This window comes from Elephas maximus, chromosome 2 (genome assembly GCF_024166365.1).
Source record: "Elephas maximus indicus isolate mEleMax1 chromosome 2, mEleMax1 primary haplotype, whole genome shotgun sequence".
In the NCBI taxonomy this organism is placed as follows: domain Eukaryota; kingdom Metazoa; phylum Chordata; class Mammalia; order Proboscidea; family Elephantidae; genus Elephas; species Elephas maximus.
Genome location: NC_064820.1, coordinates 5,537,473 through 5,559,904, shown reverse-complemented (window position 1 = coordinate 5,559,904; position 22,432 = coordinate 5,537,473). Strand labels below are relative to the sequence as shown.

Sequence of the window (22,432 nt, the reverse complement as noted above, 5' to 3'; positions counted from 1 at the left end):
GGTAAAGGCCTTCAGTGTGGAGTTTAAAAGGAGAAATTAATCCTTACTGGATAGGTGGAAACAATGGGTCGTCTTCAGGAATAAACACAAATGGGTCTTCTTTAAATCCAAAGAGCTTCATTTTCTTTGATGGAGGAGGACTAGAGATAGTGGGAACGAGAGAAATGAATCCACAATTTGGGTGATGACATTAATACCAAAGCACCTCTTCCCCCCGTCCTCAGCCCCACCTGGCCATGGACTCTGAACAGTCACCCCAGCTGCTTGCGCAGCCCTGCCCTAGAGCCTGCCATGCAGCCAAGACCAATACAGGAGCGGCACAGGGAGTACATTCAATCGGAGGGGTTGGAAGGGCCGAGGACATCAGGGCCTGTACATGCCCAGTTCCTACCGGCACATACTGTCTCTCCCCTTTCTCTCTCATGTCAGGACCCATACATACCTGGTCCTCACCCGCTATCTTTCTCACACCGGGACCTTCACACGCTTGGTTCTCACTTGCCATCTCTCTCACATCAGGACCCACACACACCCTCTCTCATGTCAGGACCTTCACATGCCTGGTTCTCACCTGCCATCTCTCTCACATCAGGACCTGCACATGCCATCTCTGTCATGTCAGGATCTTCACATACCTGGTTCTCACCTGCCATCTCTCTCACGTCGGGACCTTCCCACACCTGGTTCTCGACTGCCATCTCTCACGTCAGGACCTTCACACGCGTGTTCTCACCTGCCATCTCTCCCTTGTCAGGAACCACACACGCCATCTCTCTCATGCCAGGACCCATACACACCTGGTTCTCACCTGGCATCTCTCTCACGTCAGGACCCGCACATGCCATCTCTCACATCAGGACCTTCACACACCTGGTTCTCACCTGCCATCTCTCTCACCTCAGGACCTTCACACGCCTGGTTCTCACCCAGATGCACCACCTCTCCCATATCAGGATCCACATACACACGCCCGGCTCTCACCCACACACGCCATCTCTCTTATTGCCATCGTTCTCTGCATCCTCGGCTCTCTGGATTACTTCTGCGTCGCCTGCTTCACTAAGCGGCTTGCTCTCCACCTGGGAAGGGTCCGTGGCTTTCCCGCTGGTCAGATATGTGGGGCTGGACAGCACAGTTTCTCTGGTGTCTGCAGATCTCCCTGGCAGCTGTAGAGGGGAGATGTTTACCTCATTAAAAGCATTACTGACTTTGCACCACTGCAAGGAAATCAGAGTAGCCAGTCGACTAGATCAACCGTGAGTTCGATTCTGCTACGGCGTCAGATATGAGAAAGACAAATCAGAGACAACAATGCAGAATCTTAAACACATTTGTTATAAACAGACCCATGGGCAGTTTCCTCAGGGTTCCACAAAGGCCACACAGGGCCTACTTCACAGCTACAGTGACAATGCCAGCGAGTACTTGTGTGAGAACGCCTGCTGCCCTCTGCTCCATGGGAGGTGCGCTGGAGAGCACGAGGAACACATATTATCCCCAAGACAAGGCAAGAGAGGAGAGATGCACACAAACAGCTGCAACGCAAGGCAGGCCCGTGAACACGTCCTGAGGGGTCTGCAGAGCTGCATGGACACTGGAAGGAGGACAGAGCCCAGCCCCAGGGTGCAGCCCACTGCTGGGACCAAATAAATAGCTGCTAAAGAACGAGTGAACTTCATAATTGAGAGAACAAAAGAGTCTAAACCTGGTTTTGTGAATGAGCCCTTGCGAACACTGAAGTAGCAAAAATGGAACTGGCCTTGTGCGTCAGAAGACTCAAATTTTGCTCTGCTCTGCACACGTCAGTGTATGGCTGCAAAACCACCAACTATTGACTTCAGGATTACAAATAAATTTCAGCAAGTAGGCGAATTCATAAATGTGTAATCTGCAAATGATGAGGGCTGGCTAAAATTCCCAGTGCTTATGAAGTGAGTTTATGAACCAGGGTCCTTCAGCACAGCTGACTAGGCCTTGGAGTGGAGCTGAGGTTCACCTCTGCACAGCCCCACCTCCGGGAGAACACATACAGATGTCCCACCACGTGAGTGAAGGCCTGTGTCCTCCCTCCCCTGGTCTCGATGTCTCAAGATGCTGCCGTGCTTCTCAGAGCCCACCACAACAGCCTGGCTGTCATGAAGCCTCTTCGGCCCTAACCAGGGATCTCATCTTGCCCGAGACACCGACGGACCTCTGCACGGGCTCCCAGCTGCAGTCCTGGCCACATGTGACACGTCTCGTCCCTTCCACCACGGAGGGTGAGCGCACAGGGCAGACAACACAACACACATCCTGAGCTAACTATGCACAGGGCTGACATAAAGGTAGGAAGCAGGGGTATGAGTACCGAAGTGAGCAAAGGACACCCAGCTGTTCCAAAAAGTAAAAGACCTCGTTGGAGGAGATGGACTGCAGGGAACCATGAAAAGTAGTCACACAGAATGTCAGCAGAGCCCCGAAGGCAGGTAAGGAGACACACCGCGGGAAAACAATCTCAGGGCACACCTCAGACAGGCCTGAATCTGCGCTGGGCAACACAATCACTGTGTACGGTTATCGACCACTTGTCATCAACTGCCAGCAAGTCAGCCCCAAGTCCAAATTAAGGCGTATCTTAAAACGTAAGATACACACTATTTTGAAAACTTAGTGTGAAGAAGGAAAAGTATATAAAATGCTGTTCTTAGGCGCTGTTAAGTCGGTTCCGACTCATAGCGACCCTATGCACAACAGAACAAAACACTGCCCGGTCCTGTGCCATCCTCGCAATTGTTGCTATGCTGGAGCCCATTGTTGACGCCATTGTGTCAATCCATCTTGTTGAGGGTCTTCCTCTTTTTTGCTGGCCCTCTACTTTAACAAGCATGATGTCCTTCTCCAGGGACTGGTCCCTCCTGATAACATGTCCAAAGCACATGAGATGTAGTCTGACCATCCTTGCTTCTTAGGAGCCTTCTGGTTGTACCGCTTCCAAGGCAGATTTGTTGGTTCTCTTGGCAGTCCATGGTATAGTCGTTATTCTTCGCCAGCACCACAATCAAAGGTGTTAATTCTTCTTCAGCCTTCCTTATCCATTGTCCAGCTCTCACATGTTTATGACGCGACTGATCAGGCGCACCTTTGTCTTCCAGGTGATGTCTTTGCTTTTTAACACTTTAGAGATCTTCATATATGCCCAGTGCAACGCGTATACAAAATATTAATAATTTTTTTACACCCATTACATGCAAAAAATGTTTTGAATATACTGGAATTAAATAAATAAAAAACCCAAAACATATACCCCTTGCAACTGAGTAGATTCCGACTCCTAGTGGCCCCATAGGACAGAGTAGAACTGCCCCACGGGGTTTCCAAGGCTGTAAATCTTTACAGAACTAGACGGCCATGCCTTTCTCTCACGGAGCAGCTGATGGGTTTGAACCGCCCACCTTTCAGCTAGCAGCCAAATACTTTACCTACTGGGCCACCAGGGCTCCTTAATTAAATACTTCCTTAAAATTTTTATTTTTCACATGGCTACTAGAAAAATTTCACATGTGCTCGCACTGTTTCTATGAGCCAGTGCTGCCCCCACACCACAGCTCTAGTCCTCAAAAGGCCACCCTGATTTACCAAGTCCAGACGTGCCTCGGAAGAAAGGCCTGGTGATCTGCTTCAGAAAGCCCATGGCTACAAAAACCCTAGGGGGGGCATTTCTACTCCAGCACACTTGGGGTTGCCATGAGTTGGAATCAACTCGACAGTTCTGGTTTTTTAGCATTCAAAGACCACAGATTTCCAGCCTCTGAGATAATACTTTGACCTAACGCGAAACCGTGAGACCCTGCTTGTACAATTCTGAATGAGTGGCACCCCAGGGTGCTGTGGAGGTTCTTGGAGGAATCACTTCCTTTCTGCTTTTCCAGGGGCTGGGGAACCATGGCTGGTCCTCGTTTCCAAGCGTGGGTCTTCAAGCAATACAGACCCTCAGACTGGCATACTAGTCAACGCTGGGTGACTCCAATCACCAGTGCTGACAAGGAGGACCACGACAGGCTCAACTTTGTGTCCAGACAGCCAAGCCCAGCTGGATCTTAACCACTGGCTTCAGCCACGCCCAGAGGAGTAGGCAGCTGGGGGCCCTCAGAGACAGGGCCTGCGCCTCGCTCCGCCAGCCAGGCCTGCGGTCTCCCCGGCCTCAAGATGAGGAAGGCTGGCTAGATGAGACTTGCACCTGGCTGAAACGAGCCCACCCCATGGGCCACCGAAGCCCAGGAGCTTGGTTCTGACCCAAGAGCCAGGTCCGAGTCTTTCCCATTTTGAAACATTAACCTGGATTTAAGATGCTGAAGGAACAAGTCCTTCAAAACTGTCTTTTCTGCTTCTTTCTCCCCAGTAAGACAGTCTGCTTTCTGGAAAACTCAAAACTTGAACGAGTTCCCATTCCTTCACGCTCAGCCCTCACCTTCCCCCAGCCTCCCCCCCGCTTGTCCTGTTACCTCTGAACACCTTCTCCCAGGCTCCCCACCCCCACCTTCCTTTTACCGCTGAACACCTTCCCCAGGCTCCCCCCACCTTCCCTTTACCTTTGAACACCTTCCCGAGCCCCCCCACCTTCCCTTTACCTCTGAACACCTTCCCCAGCTCCCCCCCCCACCTTCCCTTTACCTCTGAACACCTTCCCCAGGCTCCCCTGACCTTCCTCAGCCACCCCCCCCACCTTCCCTTTACCACTGAACACCTTCCCCAGGCTCCCCCTACCTTCCTTTTACCTCTAACACCCTCCCCAGTTTCTCCCCACCATCCCCAGACCCCTGTCACCTTCCCTTTACCTCTGAACACCTTCCCCCAGCCCTCCCCACCCTCCTTTTACCTCTGAACACCTTCCCCCAGCCCCCCCCCACCCTCCTTTTACCTCTGAACACATTCCTCCATGCCCCTCCTGTAGGCTCTGCTCTAAGTTTATAAAAAGCTCAAGGATCTTATGATGCTAGTTTGACAAAGACCCATACCTTTCGTTGGCGTTTATTCCACGGCATTGAAGAGTTTTTGACTAACACTGCCACAAAGAACCCTCCAGTATTCTGATGATGTGGTAAGATCCTAAGGCTAAAACCAAACAAAATTTACTTTTCAGCTAAAGTGTGTTCTTTTAGTATTAAAGCAATACAACAAAGATTACCTGAGATAAAGGAACCCAAAAAACCCAAACCTGTTCCCGCTGAGTCAAGTCTGACTCCTAGCGACCCTGTAGGGCAGAGGAGAACTGCCCCATAGGGTTTCAAGGAGCAGCTGGTGGATTCGAACTGCTGACCTTTTGGTTAGCAGCTGAGCTTTTAACCACTGTGCCGCCAGGGCTAAGTCACATCTTAGTGTGAATATTCACACAAACCTCGCTCACAGAACGGCACACATGATCTTTAAGTTAATGTAACACCCAGAGTACCCCTAGCTAGCCCTAACTGATCTCATGCGTTATAAAGCTGATGCCAGCAGTTCTTAGGGACCAGAAGGACTTACTTGCCTGTAGGTTCATGACCCTGGGGGTCAGCCCCCAGGCCTCAGAACAACACCCCACTACAACTCAGTGATACCCTCACCAGAAAACCCCACTTCCACCCCCAAGCTTACCACCGCTGTAGGTTCAAGGCCTGCAACTTCTCTGGGTCATTTGGTGGGAACATGGTGGGTCGGATTTGGGTGTTCCTGTTGTGCGGGACCTTGTCCCAATCAGCAAACCACTGCCCATCCTTTGTCATGACCTGTGACACAAGGGACAGAGGCAGGTCAGCTCTGTGACAGAGAAGTACAAGGCAGTGGTGGGAGTGCACCCAGTGTGACACGGGGGCTCGCACCTCTCCACGGAGCAGGAGTGCTCCCAGTGTGACACGCGGGCTTGCACCTCTCCACATAGTGGGAGTGCTCCCAGTGTGACATGGGCTTACACCTGTCCATGGAGCAGGAGTGCTCCCATGTGACACGTAGGCTCGCACCTCTCCACAAAGGTGGGAGGCCACTTGCAAATACAACACTGTGACAATTTTCACAGGTGAGCCAATGTTACATACACTCTGCTAAAGACAAAGTTAGAATTCTATTATTCAAAAAACCAGTATAACCATTACAAAAGAACATTTTTCATGCAGGTTTGTTTCTTCCAACAAACTTCAGATTATTTCTGACTTAAAACTGAAGAGTGGCTTCTCTCGTGTTGGGAACGAAGCTTGAATCTCAACCAATAAGAAAATAAGGTGCAGCTATACTTACGGGATGAGGATAAACAAAGCTGGTTCCCATATTTAGAGTTAAGGCAGGAAAACTTTTCCATTTACAAAGAAAAAACATTACTGGAATCCCACCCTTTGTCATTGAATACAATTTTGAAATTAAGCCTGAACTATATCAGCAAACGTGGCATTTGTTCAAGTCGGCAAACACAAACACTTTAAACTTTTTAAGAATTAACATTAAATATCAAACTTGTTTGGACTACAGCCCTCCAGGACAGTTACCTTCCAGTGTGAGAGCCCAGGCATCCACTTCAGCCCCGGCAGCTCAGCAGACACGTCGGCGAGCTCCAAAGCGCCTGGAGTCAAAAGAGCAAACAACAAAAACTGCGGTTAACAAAGGCTCCACACAGGATGGTACGCGAGGGGCGCACCGTGCCGTTCTGGCCACACACGGCGTCCAGCAAAGGTGGATGCACTGGGACAGAATTCATAGCTCCGGTTACCGAGACTGGCCTGCGGGACCATGGGGTGGTGGGAATGGTCTAGAGGTGGACTCTGGGGGTGTGCGCAGCTCTGTCCATCTATTAAAAGTCACTTACAATGTGTGGATGTCACAGTATGTAAACTATACCTCAGGCAGGCTTTTGCCAAGGGTACTGCACACACCTGCAGAGCCCCAGCGCTGGCTGGGCTCCTCACAGGGGAGGCCTTGGGTGCCAAGGGTACTGCACACACCCGCAGAGCCCCAGGGCTGGCTGGGCTCCTCACAGGGGTGGCCTTGGGTGCCAAGGGTACTGCACACACCCGCAGAGCCCCGGGGCTGGCTGGGCTCCTCACAGGGGTGGCCTTGGGCAGCACCAGGCCAGGACTTCACATGGGCGAGTCGCCTCACGTCCACATCACAGTTAGAGGGTCTTGGACTTCACACCCTTATTTCTTGCAAACATCACCAGCACCAAAACGAACATTTAAGATGAACTGTGCAAAATGTTAAACATATAGTTTTGGGCCCACGTTAAGTTTTCTAGAATTGTCCCTCAGGACATAACGAGCCCAACTTTCAAGGCCTACGGCAGCGATAGTACAAAGAACTGAGATGGGGCCACGATGGGAAACCTCTTTAACTGACTGCCACCCACCCATCACGGACACAGGCTCAATGGCCTCAGGGAAGGGGAACCTTAACAAAGCTCCACAGACCGAGAAGCTGCAGACAACACGACAACTATCACAACAGAACAAGGTGCTCTGAGGCAGGCACGGACCAGGGAGGGCCCGTCAGAGAAGTCTCTCAGCAGCCTCCATGATTGCCTGAACACTTTCGCTTTCCATTAGGGTGCCGGAGCGTCAGGCTTTCGATGGACCCGGTCCAGAAGGTTCGTGAACGAGCTGAGCTGGTCAAGACCGACCACCAGCAGCTGAATGAGAAGGCACCAGTGCTGACTCATCCCTCTTCCAGCTAAGCTTCTGAGGACTGTCAGGTGGGGCACTGTCCCTCAGGGTACACCCCGACACTGCATGGCCTGAGCACAAGTACGTAGATGGGGCCCAGTCTATGCACAACGCCTCAGACAGAGCCGTCCACTGACCCTGTGCGAGGGCCAAGGCTAAGGGACCCTCACGGTCTGAAACCACCACAGCCAGAAAGACGGCTGCTGCTGGACAAGCCAGACACCACCACCTGCACAACAAGAAAGTAACCGAAGAAGAGACCTACTCAGAAACAACGTGCTGCCAGGAACTTGGTCCCAAAACCTGTCAGCCACAGGAAAGGCTACTGTGATACGTTGGGACATTAAGTTCCCTGGACGGCATAAAAATTTAGACATACACAATCAAAACTCTTAAATGGTCTAAGAACGGCAGAAGATACTGCAAAAAAAAAAAAGTAACAAACGGATGATTTCCCCCTAGTTCTACTTTCAACAGAAAAACAAAGACGCCCTACGTTAGAACCAAAGGCTTTCATGTGGAGGAATAAAGTCCACCGCCATTAACAGGCAAAAGTCAACGCAGGTATCTGAAGGGAAAGAATCCATTTAACTTCTTTTTTAAATAAGAAAGTCCTTCATCATTGAACTAGGTGGCCAAACACAGACCCCGAACTACCACTCACTCATACTTCCCTGGGAGGGGGGCTCCACCTCCCTCCTGACCCCACTATGCTATCTCTCCTGGGAGGGGGGCTCCATCTCCCACCTGCCCTCCCCCATGCTATCTCTCCTGGGAGGGTGCTCCATTTCCCTCCTTCCCCACTCCATGCTATCTCTCCTGGGACAGGGGCTCCATCTCCCTCCTGCCTGCCCCATGCTATCTCTCCTGGGAGGGGGGTCCATCCCCCTCCTACCCCTGCCATGTTGCCTCTCCTGGGGGGGGGCTCCATTTCCTACTTGCCCCCCCATGCTCTCTCTCCTGGGATGGGGGTTCTATCTCCCACCTGACCCCCCCCATGTTAACTCTCCTGGGAGGGGGGCTCCATCTCCCTTCTACCCCCTCCTTGTTGCCTCTCCTGGGAGGGGGGTTCCATCTCCTACTTGCCCCTCCATGCTCTCTCTCCTGGGACGGGCTTCCATCTCCCTTCTGCCCCCCATGCTCTCTCTCCTGGGACAGGGGCTCCATCTCCCACCTGCTCCCCTCATCATGCCTCTCCTGGGAGGGGAGCTCCATGTCCCATCCATCCTAACCTATGCCAGGAGGAGGACAGAGCCGCCTGAGCTGAGTGCATGAAAGCACAGGAACCGCTTCATCAGTAACATGGGCCGGCTCATTACCTTGTCTCTGGACTGACTCAGAACTTGGACGGGAAAGATGGGGCTATTTATTGAGCTCTCTCAAAAAAGACCTGTCCCTCCTGCAAATACACACGTAAGGAAATGAAGCCAGCAATGGCCTAGAAATGTGGACTGTGAAAAGATGCTCAGCATCCAACAAGAAAACCAACAACGCGATCCCAAAAACAGGCCAGGGAGGAAGCTGGCTGGGAATCAACGAGCCGCAGTACCCATCGCAGACAAAAGCGGCGCTCGCTGGGCAGACAGGCAGGGCCCCACCCAGGAGGCGCTGCGGTCCTCACGCTGCACCCCCTCCTTGTCCTGCCCTGCTCTTCCTGCCCTTGCTGACATTTGGGCTTGACCTGTGCGAGCTTCTGTGGGTTTCAGGAGGCTGATGCTCCCCAGTGAAGTAGGAGCAAGGACCCATACTCCACCCATATAAGCACCCGTCTGACACGGGTAGTCCCTTCAATGCTGGGACTGAGGCTCCACGTGGGAAGGCTGCAAGAGTCCCAAGGGGAGCAGCCTGTTCCCGCACAACAGCCAGCCAGGGCGCACAGAGGGCCCTGCACGTGGTGGACATGCTTGGAGTTCTGAGATGCCATGTGGCAAATGTCTTGGGGACCCCAGGCTAAATACGTAAAAGAAAGCTGGGCAGATGTGAGAGGGACGTGACGTGCGAGCCCCTGTGGAGGTCGACTCCAGGGTGCTTGGTGTGCAAAGAACCTGCAGAATGAAGCCAAGTAGCCACAATGGGACCACGACCACCTACGGCAGGTAAAGAAAACCTCTTAGCAGGAGATCCCCCTGGACAGAGCTCCACAAGGAGTGGCCCCCAGTTTGGCTCTGATCAGCAGTCGGGCACACAAACGGTGCACACAAAGCTACCTCCTGCACCTCAGAGATGTACGTGCAGATGGGGGCCAGGGTAGACCAGGCATTTGTGTTATTCAAGTTACCTGGAATCCTATTTTTCTGAAGTTCCTAGCTATGGCACACCAAAATCTGAGCCCGTTACTACGGCATTCCATTGTTCTAACATCTGGCCCAGTTTACATACCTGTAGGTGTAATTTTATTACAATGAAATTTACTAAATTATATCCTCCACAGTCCCTTTCATCATACGCCTTCTGAAATAAAATACTACCAAAAACACGATCCTAACTACCCAAAGTGAGCATCATTTAGAATGATGTGGCGTTATAATGTACAGGAAACCAAAGTAAATGCAGGACACCAGGTTCAAGACCAAGGCCCTTGAAGCGAAACAGCCGCAGGGCTCACAGTACAGCACAGACCACACTACTGGGGGAGTGGGGGTGGGGGTGGTGGCAGGCGCTGCGCCCAGGAAACCCACATGCGTTCCTTTCCAACAGACTCACCTCAGCATACTTCCCACATGTGTCGTGGATTTTGTAGTATTCTATCTTGGAAACACAATAAGTTTAAAATTTCTCATTATTTGTTTTAAGGAGAGAATGATGGGAAAGCCACCACAGTATGGCAAAATAACACACAATGCTGGTAGCTATGCCACCTGTCTTAGTCATCTAGTGCTGCTGTAACAGGAATACCACAAGTGGATTGCTTTAACAATCAAATTAATCTTTTCACAGTAAGGGAGGCTAGAAGTCCAAATTCAGGGCATCAGCTCCAGGGGAAGGCTTTCTCTCTCTGTTGGCCTTCTAATCAATCCTCTTCTAGACTAGGAGCTTCTCCACACACGGACCACGTGTCCAAAGGATGAGCTCTGCTCCTGGCACTGCTTTCTTGGTGGTATGAGGTCCCCCACTCTCTGCTTGCTTCCCTTTCCTATTTATCTCTTGAGAGACAAAAGGTGGTGCAGGCCACACCCCAGGGAAACTCCCTGTACACTAGATCAGGGATGTGGCCTAGGTAAGGGTTTTACATCCCACCCTAATCCTCTTGAAAATAAAATTACAATCACAAAATAGAGGACAACCATACAATACTAGGAATCATGGCCTAACCAAGTTGACACATTTTTGGGGACACAATTCAATCCCTGACACCACCAGTATCCAAATATCAGCAGGTTCAACCATGCCTGACAGGTTTTCGGCGGAGTTTACAGACTAAGACAGGCTACAGAGATGTACCTGGCGGTCCACTGCTGAAAAGCATTAGCCAGTGAAAACCTTATGAATAGCAGCAGAACACTGTCTGATACAGTGCCGGAAAATGAGCCCCCCAGGTTGGCAGGCACTCAAAATATGACTGGGGAAGAGCTGCCTCCTCAAAGTAGAGTCGACCTTAATGATGCAGATGGAGTCAAGCTTTCCGGACCTTCATCTGCTGATGTGGCACGACTCAAAATGACAATAAACAGCTACAAACATCCATTAATAATTAGAATGTGGGATATACGAAGTGCAAATCTAAGAAAATCGGAAATCATCAAAAATGAAATGGCGTGCACAAACATCGACGTCCTAGGCATTAGCGAGCTGAAATGGACAGGTATTAGCCATTCTGAATTGGGCGAACATACGGTCTACTATGCCGGGAATGACAACTTGAAGAAGAATGGTGTTGCATTTATCGTCAAAAAAAAAAAAAAAACGATTTCAAGATCTATCCTGAAGTACAGTGCTCTCAGTGATAGGATAATATCCCTATAAAAAAGACCAGTTAATATGGCTATTATTCAAATTTAGGCACCAATCAGTATGGCAGAAGGTGAAGAAATTGAAGATTTTTACCAATTTCTGCAGTCTGAAATTCATTAAACGTGCAATTGAGATGCATTGGTAATTACTGGTGATTAGAATGTGAAAGTCGGAAACGAAGAAGATAGTTGGAAAATATGGACTTGGTGATAGAAACAACGGGGAGATCACATGATAGAATTCTGCAAGACCAACAACTTCTTCACTGCAAATACCTTTTTTCAACAATATAAACAGCAACTATACAGATGGACCTCGCCATATGGAATCCACAGGAATCAAACTGACTACATCTGTCGAAAGAGGCAATGACAATATCATCAGTTAGAACAAGGCCAGGGCCAGCTGTGGATCAGACCATCCATCAACTGCTCGTATGCAAGTTCAAGTTGAAGCTGAAGAAAATTAGAACAAGTTCACACAAGAGCCAATGTATAACCTTCAGTGTATCCCACCTGAATTTAGAGACCGTCTCAAGAATAGCTTTGACAGGCCGAACACTAATGACTGAAGACGGAACAAGTTCTGAAATGACATCAAGGGCATCAAAAACAAAGAAAGCAAGAGACTATTAAAAAAACATGAAAGACCAAAATGAATGTCAGAAGAGACTCTGAAACTTGAACACAGAGTAGCTAAAGCAAACAGAAAAACGATGAAATAAAAGAGCTGAGCGGAAGACTTCAAAGGGTGGCTCGAGAATACAAAGCAAACTATTATAATGAAACGTGCAAGGAACTGGAGTTAAAAAACCAAAAGGGAAGAACACACTCAGAATTTCTCAAGCTTTCCCATCTTTCCCGTCCAAGTTTGGAGTCAGTTCAGGGACAAGGTAAGGAGCCGGCCCATGTTACTGATGAAGCGGTTCCCGTGCCTTCAAGCCTCAAGTTGCAATACTGAAGGATTCTACAGGCAAAATACTGAACAATGCAAGAAGAATAAAAAGAGATGAAAGGAATACACAGAGTCACTGTACCAAAATGAATTGGTTGACATTCAACCATTTCAGGAGGGAGCATATGATCAAGAACTGTTGGTACCGAAGGAAGAAGTCCAAGCTGCACTGAAGGGAATGGCGAAAACCAAGGCTCCGGGAATTGATGGACTACCAATTCAGATGTTTCAACAAATGCATGCAGCACTGGAGGTGCTCACTCATCTATGTCAAGAGATTTGGAAGACAGCTACCTGGCCAACCACCTGGAAGAGACCCACATCTGTGTCCATTTCAATAAAGGTGACCCAACAGAAGGCCGAAATTATTGAACAGTATCATCAGTATCACACAAATATAATCTTGCCGAGATCATTCAAAAGTTGTTGCAGCGGTACATCAGCAGGGACTCCCAGAAGTTCACGCCAGATCATGAAGAGGACGTGGAACCAGGGACATCGCTGCCACTGTCAGATGGATCCTGGCTGAAAGCAGAGAATGCCACAGAGCTGTTTACCTGTGTCTTACTGACTGTGCAAAGGCATCCGACTGTGTGGATCATAACAAACTATGGATAACACTGCTCAAGGGGAACTCCAGAACATTTCACTGTGCTCATGAGGAACCTGTATGTAGACCAAGAGCCAGTCATTTGATCCAAGCACATGGATGCTGCCTGGCTTGAAGTCAGGAAAGGTGTGTCAGGGTTGCATCCTTTTACCACACTTATTTAGTCTTCATGCTGAGCAAATCATCCGAGAAGCTGGACCACGTGAAGAAGAATATGACATCAGGACTGGATGAATACACATTACCAAAAAGAACTGGCTGACATTCAACCATTTCAGGAGGTAACGTGATCGGGAGCTGATAGTAATGAAGGAAGAAATCCAAGCTGCACTGAAGGCACTGGCAAAAAACAAGGCTCCAGGAATTGACAGAACACCAACTGAGATGTTTCAAGAAATGGATGCGGCACTGCAAGGGCTCCCTTGTCTGTGCCAGTAAATGTGGATGACAACTACCTGGCCAACAGACTGGAAGACATCCATATTTGTGCCCATTCCAAAGAAAGGTGATCCCACCAAATGTGGAAATTATCAAACAATATCATTAATACCACACACAAGTAAAATTTTGCTGATGATCATTCAAAAGCAGTTACAGCAGTACCCTGAAGGGGAACTGCCAGAATTCATAATAGGACGTGGAACAAGGCATATCACTGCTGATGTCCGATAGGCTCTGGCTGAAAGCAGAGCATACCAGAAAGATGTTTACCTATGTTTTGTTGATTATGCAAAGACATTCCACTGCGTGGATTGTAACAAATTACGGATAACACTGCGAAGAATGGGAATTCTAGAACACTTAATTGTGCTCAAGCAAGATCTGTACATAGACCAAGAGGCACTTACTGAACAGAACAAGTGGATACTGTGTGGTTTAAAAACAGGAAAGGTGTACGTCAGGGTTGTATTCTTTCTCCATATCTATTCAATCTGTATGCTGAGCAAATAATCTGAGAAGCAGGATTCTGTGAAGAAGAACGGGGCATCAGGATTGGAGGAAGGCTCATTAACCACCTGCATTATGCAGATGACACAACCTTGCTTGCTGAAAGTGAAGAGGACTTGAAGCTCTTACTGATGAGGATCAAAGACCACAGCCTTAAGTATGGACTGCACCTCAACATAAAGAAAACAAAAATCCTGACAACTGGACGAATAACGAATATCATGATAAACAGAGAAGATGAAAGTTGTCAAGGATTTCCTTTTCTCTGGATCCACAATCAACACCCATGGAAGCAGCAGCAGCCGAGAAATTAAAAGACACATTGCACTGGGCAAATCTGCTGTAAAAGACCTCTCTGAAGTGTTAAAAAGCAAAGATGTCACCTTGAAGACTAAGGTGTGCCCGACCCAAGCCATGGCGTTTTCAGTCACCTCACATGCATGCGAAAGCTGGACAATGAATAAGGAAGACCAAAGAAGGGCTGATGCCTCTGAATTGTGGTGCTGGCAAAGAATACTGAATACAGTATGGACCACAAGAAGAAGGAACAAACCTGTCTTGGAGGAAGTACAACCAGAATGCTCCTTAGAAGCAAGGATGGCGAGACTGCATCTTACATACTTTGGTCATGTTATCAGGAAGGACCAGTCCCTGGGGAAGGACATCACGCTTGGCAAAGTAGGAGGTCGGCTGGCGAAAAAGAGGAAGACCCTCAGTAAAATGGATTGACGCAGTGGCTTCAACAACGGGCTCAAGCACCACAATGGTCATGAAGATGGCACAGGACTGGGCGGTTTCGTTCTGTTGTACACAGGGTTCCTGTGAGTCAGAACCAACTTGACAGCACCTAACAAGAATGTAACGGGAAAGTTAACATCTCAGGGAAACGTCAAGGGAGAAATATTATTTGACATCAAAACATTACAACAGGGATCTAACATAACCTTTCAATCTCAGAGAAACAAAAGTGGGCAAAAGTCCTTTTATTTTCAAATCCCTCATGATTCATAAAACATGACAAATCCATTTTACAGGCCTGGTTTTAATGAGGAATATGTTGTTTTAAGGTCTACAGTTACAAGTCATGTAAGCAGCGTCCAGGAAAAGGTTTGAAGGAATACACACCACAGCAATAAACAGTGTTTCTGCAAAGCATACTCTGTTAGGAGGCTTGCGTCCATCCCTACCTTCGCTTTTCTCCAGGAGAGATGCGATGACGGCTTCGTCCTCAATGGGGTTCAGGGAGCAGGTGGAGTACACCATCCGCCCACCTTCAGCGAGCTGCTCGGCACCCCGTGTTGCAATCCGCAGCTGCAGGCTGAGGAGAAGACATGAGGCTACCACAGACCGAACGTATCCACATGCGCATGTTTTATAAACACTTAACGTCCACCATGGCACACACTCATTGCAAGTATTACAGTAGACTTATAAGAAAACCAGAATACTCTGGGTAACATCAACAATTCCTTATAATTTTAAAAAAAAGTTTTAGGGTTTCTGAGCGAAGTTAGATAAGGAGCCCTGGTGGTACAAACGTTAAGCTCTTGGCTACTAACCAAGTTTGGTGGTTGGAACCTACCCAGCAGCCCTGCTAGACAAAGGACTGGTGACCTGCTTCTGTGAAGACTACAGGCAAGAAAACCCTGGGGGGCAGTTCTGCTCTGCTGTGGGGGGCAGCCATGAGTGGAAATCTAGTCGACAGCAACTAACAACAGTAACAAGTTACAGTAACATACCTAATTACGTGTTTTCACTATCCTGTTAATCTTTTCCATCGTGTCAACAAGTAAAACAAAGCTGATTAATAGACAAATGAGCATATTAAATGGATTTCACTACTCGATGGATAATTACCAAATAAAAAAGCCTCCACACTTGTACAAACGTGTGATTTTTCTTCCCATCAAAATTCATTTCCCTTGTATATTCTAAATCTAACTCCCACCTGTTTCACCAACACACATTGTAGTAAGAGTATTTAACAAAAACAAGCTCCTGCTGGAGCGACTGCTGAGGAATACGTCTTAGTAACTTTAGATCATCCACGAGATGGGTAACGTTTAATGCTAAATGTAGAGACGGTATAATCACAGCTGTTGAAAACACTCAGAAAACTCCGTGTCCAGAACAAGACTGGAACACCCCAGCTGGAAACAGCAGTTGTAGGGGTTGTGAGATGGTCTTTTTCTTTGTACTTTCATAAATTTTCCAAATTTTTTTAATGAACGCTCCATTATAAAGAAGCCAACCAAAAAATATTTCTAAAAACAGAGCAAAATGTTAAGTGAAACGATCACTCAGCAGAAAGTAACAAAAAAACGGAGACCGATCCGTTAACATTATTAAGGAGCCCTGGTGGTGCAGTGGTTAAGTACTCGGCTACTAGTTGACATTATTAAGGAGCCCTGGTGGTGCAGTGGCTACTAACGGAAAGGTGGGTGGTTGGGACCCACCCCCAGCTGCTCCATGGAGAAACACCTGGTGATCTGCTTCCGTAAAGATTACAGCCTAGAAGACCTTAGGGGGCAGTTCTACTGTGTCACACGGGGTCGCCATAAATCAGAGCTGACTCGATGGCACATAACCATAACACCACAAAGGGGTAAATGGTCATTTTGTGGAGAAATGCATTTGAAATGTTACAGAACATTTTCATAAATTGCACTTTAAAAAGAAAGTGTATTTGGAAGGCATATAAGTTCACTATCCTTAAATTCTGATACATAATAGAAGCAAACTCTTAAGACAGGTGCCATCAGCACTCTCAGATGCTGAGTTAGACCATCAAAGACCTGGAAATTCGGGGCCATTTCTATTTCCTCAAGCCACGCTCCCTAGTCTGACTTACCCATGCAGCTGCAAGCTATTCGAGGTTGTCCACTTTTTCCAAACGTCGATGTTTTTCCTCATAGTGCCATCTCCACTGGGAAGAAAGGGTAAAAATTTAAAACGTCGTATAAGCCGATGACGAAACTTAACAGATATGTCATATTCAAGCTCAAATCCCAAACAGGTGTTATAAATACTAGAAAACGCAACGTCAGTTCTCACCACCTACAAATCAACCTTCTATCCCCGTTTCAGGGATGCTCTAATGCGAAGTACTTTTTAATTACACTTCAATACAGAAATGACAAACTTGAACAGGAAATCTCATTTAACACTTAAAGAGAGATTAAGCTGCTTCCATTTGGGAAAAATAATAGCAGCAGTAATTTGCAGTGCTGGGGCACGGAACCTTGAGTAAACAGAAGATGTTTTGATCCAGCTATTTTGAAACTTGGTTAATCAACAATGACATTCTAATCAGAATTAGATGAATAATGATAAATTTCCACTCCTGGGAAACTGTCCACAGCAAACTCCATTAAAGCTGACTTAATGTCTTCACCTTGTATTTCCTACATGTCACAGTTAAACGATTCTGATTTTTACATTTATTTAATGGAAATTACTTTCACGTTTTAATTAACAGAAATTATTTCCATGTAAATTTTATATTTACAGACTTGATTCATTCATCTTTCTGTCCATATCAAATTCTACCTACCAAGTTTCTCCAGGTGTAACTCCTGCCCTTTGCTGATTTTTCCTGCAGTTTCATCTTACTTGGTAGTCTAGTTGCAAGATCCTTGATGTAAAGGTCACAGGATGGAAATATCCCAGGTGAGTTCATTCCTACGTTCAAATGACTGCCCCGGCTTATATACCAAAACCAAACCTTGAGCTGGTGAGTCAATTCTGACTCACAGCAACCCTACAGAACACACTGGAACTGCCCCACAGGGTGTCCAAAACTGTCATCTTCTCAGGAGCAGATAGTCAGGTCTTTCTCCAGTAGAGTGGCTGGCAGGTTCGGACTGTCAACCTTTTGGTTAGCAGCCAGGCGCTTTACAGTTGCACCACCACAGCCCTTCCTGACTTACATGGTGACTTAAAACTCTACCATAATTTTGAGGAATTCCTCAGCCTGTGACTGACTGTAACGTCATTCGTTCTCAAAATATGTTAAGAAATGAGTTTTTTCTCAGACCAAAAGAAGACAAGTATGGGAAAACACTGACCCAAAACAAAATTTAAAAACTACAATCAGGAAAAAAAAAGAGCTTCTTTCATGACTTATTTCAATATTTATGTCCGAGAAAATCTTCCAGGTATTTAAAAACTCAGCCGCACCTGCTGCTACCAGCTACGCTATTCGCACTGGGATCTGCCGCCTGTTTAAGCAAAGTGGAATTCTTCGTCCGCGGCGCTGACTCGACCGCTGCGCCTGGTGCCGGCGTGCAGCTTCGGAGGCAGCTTTCCTGTGCTCTGCTCTCGGCAAACCTGTGCCACTGAGGATGCACGACCCGTGCCATATGACTGAGGTCCACGTCACTCCTCTGGGCTTTAACAGACATGGTCAGCGTGCTTTCCTTTATTGAAAATGCAGTTATTCAGTCGCCACAAGATTCTTCATACATAAAATCTAAAGCTTATGTGAAAATACGGAGAAAGGTATCTGGAAAAATACACGTAAATGGTTCCGCAAAGATCTGAACTGCTAAATGCATTTTTGTGCTAAATAACACCACCTCGGTCTCAGCTAAATACCCTGCGTGGGGCGAACAGCTTGCACTCAACTGCTAACCTGACAGCTGGCAGTTGGAACCACCCGGCAGTACAGCGGAATAACAGGCCTGGAGACCTGCTTGTGAGGAGACTTCAGCCAAGAAAACCCTACGGTGCAGCTGTACTCTGTAACACGCGGGGTAGCCAGGAGTCAGAATCACCCCCCGACAACAACCAACAACAGGTATTAGCTTGTCCTGAGAACCCAATATGATGAAGTATTACTCCAGGACAAAGGTTTTTTTTCACTCACTGGAAATACAAACATGAGTTCTTAGATCAGCAAGCCATTCCAAGCAACAACGTCCTGATGTACATCACAAAGACAGCTTCTGGTTCTAGTTTGCTCTCGGGTGTTTCCTGACACCCCTCCAGGGACCTCCACACAGTGCCTCACGCCTGCACATGGTCTGTCACTATGTCTATCCCTAGAGGGATACCCCAGCAGCTGTCTGTCTTCTGATTCAGGCTCCCCCTGCCGCCACCAAGATGGCATTACAGGCCACGTGATGTCCCGAAGGCTGGGGCATTGGCTGACACACCTGCAGGGGACGTCGCACAGGATACGGTCGTAGAAAAGTGCCTCCTTCCGCCCGCCCACGTCCATCTGCAGCTGGGGGATGGTGGACGCGTCGTGGTTGACCACCATGATGCACGGGCTGCTCAGCCGCTTGGCCTGGTGGACCAGCAGGTAGCAGCGCTTGTTGTCCACGTCGTTTGCGATGACAAACCCCTCTGGGAAAGTGCGATTGTAACATCAGGGAGAGGCAGCCTGCAAACCCCTCTGGGAAAGTGAGACTGTAACATCGGGGAGAGGCAGCCTGCAAACCCCTCTGGGAAAGTGCGACTAACGTCAGGGAGAGGCAGCCTGCAAACTCCTCTGTGAAAGTGCGATCGTAACGTCAGGGGAGAGGCAGCCTGAGCGGGACCATTCCCGGAAGAAACAACCTCCAGGCTGGGGGGTGAGAAGCAGCTATCCCTATGCCAGACTTAGGACCTGAGCTCAGGATCTGCCAGAAAGGCAGAGGGGCCCCAAAAAGGAGCCAGGTGCCCCACGGGGTTTCATGGACACTTGCAATTTCAAAACGTGAAGACCCATTAGATCAACCATTACTTTGAGTTCACCATGTCCCCACTAAGGTCCCTGAATGGTGCAAACGGTTTGTAAGCCACTACTAAGCAAAAAGTTGACAGTTCAAACCCACCCAACGTACTTGAAAAGAAAGGCCTGGCCACCTGCTTCCAAAAGGTGATGGCCATGAAAACCCTATGGAGCACAGTCCAGCTCTGACACACATGGGGTCGCCAAGAGTCAGGGTCACGTTACCCCCGCTATGCTTGTGCTCCAGTCATGGACAAGTGCGGTGCTGAGCACAGGGGACAGTGTTCTGCTTTCAGGACGCGGCACCGCCCGTGGCAGGGTCCCTCCCCCTTGGGGCACAAGCTCCAGGCCTACCTGGGAAGGGGATGTTCATGTCAGCATGCAGCATCTCAATCAGCTGGGCGGTCTTCGATCCGGGGGCTGCACACATATCCAAAATCTACAAAAAAAGCATGACGACGTCCAGGCTTTTATGTCAAGAAACGAAACATGCCGCATTTAATGTAGAATACTGCTATGACTCATTCTGGTATTTTGATTGCTATCCCAAGGTCTGAATGTTTCTCTACAGACTGAATAATAGGAACCCTGGTGGCACAGTGGGTAAAGCACTCAGTTGCCAACCAAAAGGTCAGCGGTTTGAGCCCACCAGTCGTTCCACGGGAGAAAGATGTGGCAGCCTGCTTCTGTAATGATTACAGCCTGGGAAACCCTATGGGGTAGTTCTATCCTGTCCTATAGGGTTGCTATGAGTTGGAATCGACTTGACAGCAGTGGGTTTGCATATTTTTCTTTTTTTAATAGACTGACCACAGCATGACCTGTTTTAAAGGATACCACAATATGTAATTCTCCCCCGAGATCAAGCTGATAAAGATACCATCTGCAGAGAATGGCACTAGAAGCCAGGGAAAGAGATGAACACAGACGGGCGAGTAAAGACATCAATCCCAGGGAACAGTGGCCCGACAGGTCAGGGGCCGAGCGGCCTGAGCTCAAGTCTCAGCTCGGCCCCTCAGGGGCTACGCAACCCTGGGCCAGTTACTTAATGTCTCTGCCTCCTTCTCCTGAGCTGAAAAATGGGAACAGTAATAGTACCTACCCTCACAGAGCATGCAGATGATAAAATGAACTAATTCACGTAAAATCGCAGCATGCCCACACACAATGAGCTCCTGGTACACGCTCGCTCTGATTTTCAAACTCATCTAGCAAGACCACTGAGGGAGAGCTGTACGTTTACCAAATAAATCCAAACTTCTGAAAGGAGGAAAACAGCTGCCTGAATTGTAAAAATTTAGACAGTATAAGGAAGGGATCTGAAATAAAATATCTACCATTTTCTACTTTAGCCAAAAAAAAGGGAGAGTCTACGACAAAATATGTATCACTATTTTAGCCAAAAAAAAAAAAAGGAGCCCTGGTGGCACTGTGGTTAAGTGCTCAGCGGCCAACTGAAAGGTCAGTGATTCGAACCCACCAGCTGCTCCACAAAGCAAAGGTATGGCAGTCTGCTTCCACAAAGACTACGCCTTGGAAACTCTAAAGGGTGCTGTGAGTCGAAATCGACTGGACAGCCAGCGGGTTTGGTTTTGGTTTATTTTATCCAAAGCGCAAAGGGGGGAAAAAAAAAGCAACAAACACGCATAAGACTGACAGCAGCCCGTTCCCCCAATTTCTTGTCGGCTACAGTACCTTATGATGAGGCTGAACGCTGAGCAGCAGGGGCGGAATCATGCTAACAGCTTCCTGACGGCTGATATTTCCCTTAAGAGAGAGAAAAGCATCAGCAGCTATACCCAAAATAGAAAACTTTAACGTTGGCTGTTATTTCAAATGCAACAGAAAAACTGACCATACCATCTTCAGGAATTAGTACCATGGCAAGACTCTAAGTAAGTACGACAGACTCTTATGCTGGTGGATCCCGCTGCTGCCACCTACAGGCTGAGGCAGTGGTGGTCCAGTGGGAGCACCCTCAAGACTCTAAATAAGTACGACAGACTCTTATGCTGGTGGATCCCGCTGCTGCCCCCTACTGGCTGAGGCAGTGGTGGTCCAGTGGAAGCACCCTCAAGACTCTAAATAAGTACGACAGACTCTTATGCTGGTGGATCCCGCTGCTGCCACCTACTGGCTGAGGCAGCGGTGGTCCAGTGGAAGCACCCTCGCCTTCCATACAAGAACCTGGGCTCGATTCCAAGCCAACACACCTCACGTGCGGCCACCACCCGTCTGTCAGTGGAGGCTTGTGTGCTGCCGTGATGCTGAGAAGGTCTCGGTGGCGCTTCCAGACCAAGACGGACTGGGAAGGGAGGTCTAGTGATCTACTTCTGAAAATAAGCTAGTGAAAACTCTCTGGATCACAGGGTGTGACCTGCAAACAATCACAGGGATGGTGCAGGACCAGGCAGCACGTCCTTCTGCTGTGCATGGGGTCACCGTGACCCACAGCGTTCCCTTCTGCTGTGCCTGGGGTCACCGTGACCCACAGTGTTCCCTTCTGCTGTGCCTGGGGTCACCGTGACCCACAGCGTTCCCTTCTGCTGTGCATGGGGTCACCGTGACCCACAGCGTTCCCTTCTGCTG

General features: G+C 48.4%; 1 protein-coding gene across 1 annotated transcript in view; it reads right to left on the bottom strand.

The window, feature by feature from the left end:
* The window catches only part of NSUN2 (NOP2/Sun RNA methyltransferase 2), a 43,925-nt gene that overhangs the window by 7,200 nt on the left and 14,293 nt on the right, over window positions 1–22,432 (bottom strand). Inside the window, exons 5-14 of the mRNA XM_049860872.1 lie at window positions 21,539–21,610; window positions 20,198–20,282; window positions 19,284–19,476; window positions 16,979–17,053; window positions 15,315–15,445; window positions 6,495–6,568; window positions 5,614–5,744; window positions 4,995–5,091; window positions 982–1,166; window positions 48–140 (exon numbers count right to left, since the gene is read on the bottom strand). Coding sequence (XP_049716829.1) covers window positions 48–140; window positions 982–1,166; window positions 4,995–5,091; window positions 5,614–5,744; window positions 6,495–6,568; window positions 15,315–15,445; window positions 16,979–17,053; window positions 19,284–19,476; window positions 20,198–20,282; window positions 21,539–21,610 — 1,136 coding nt within the window. The remainder of the gene's footprint in view (window positions 1–47; window positions 141–981; window positions 1,167–4,994; window positions 5,092–5,613; window positions 5,745–6,494; window positions 6,569–15,314; window positions 15,446–16,978; window positions 17,054–19,283; window positions 19,477–20,197; window positions 20,283–21,538; window positions 21,611–22,432) is intronic.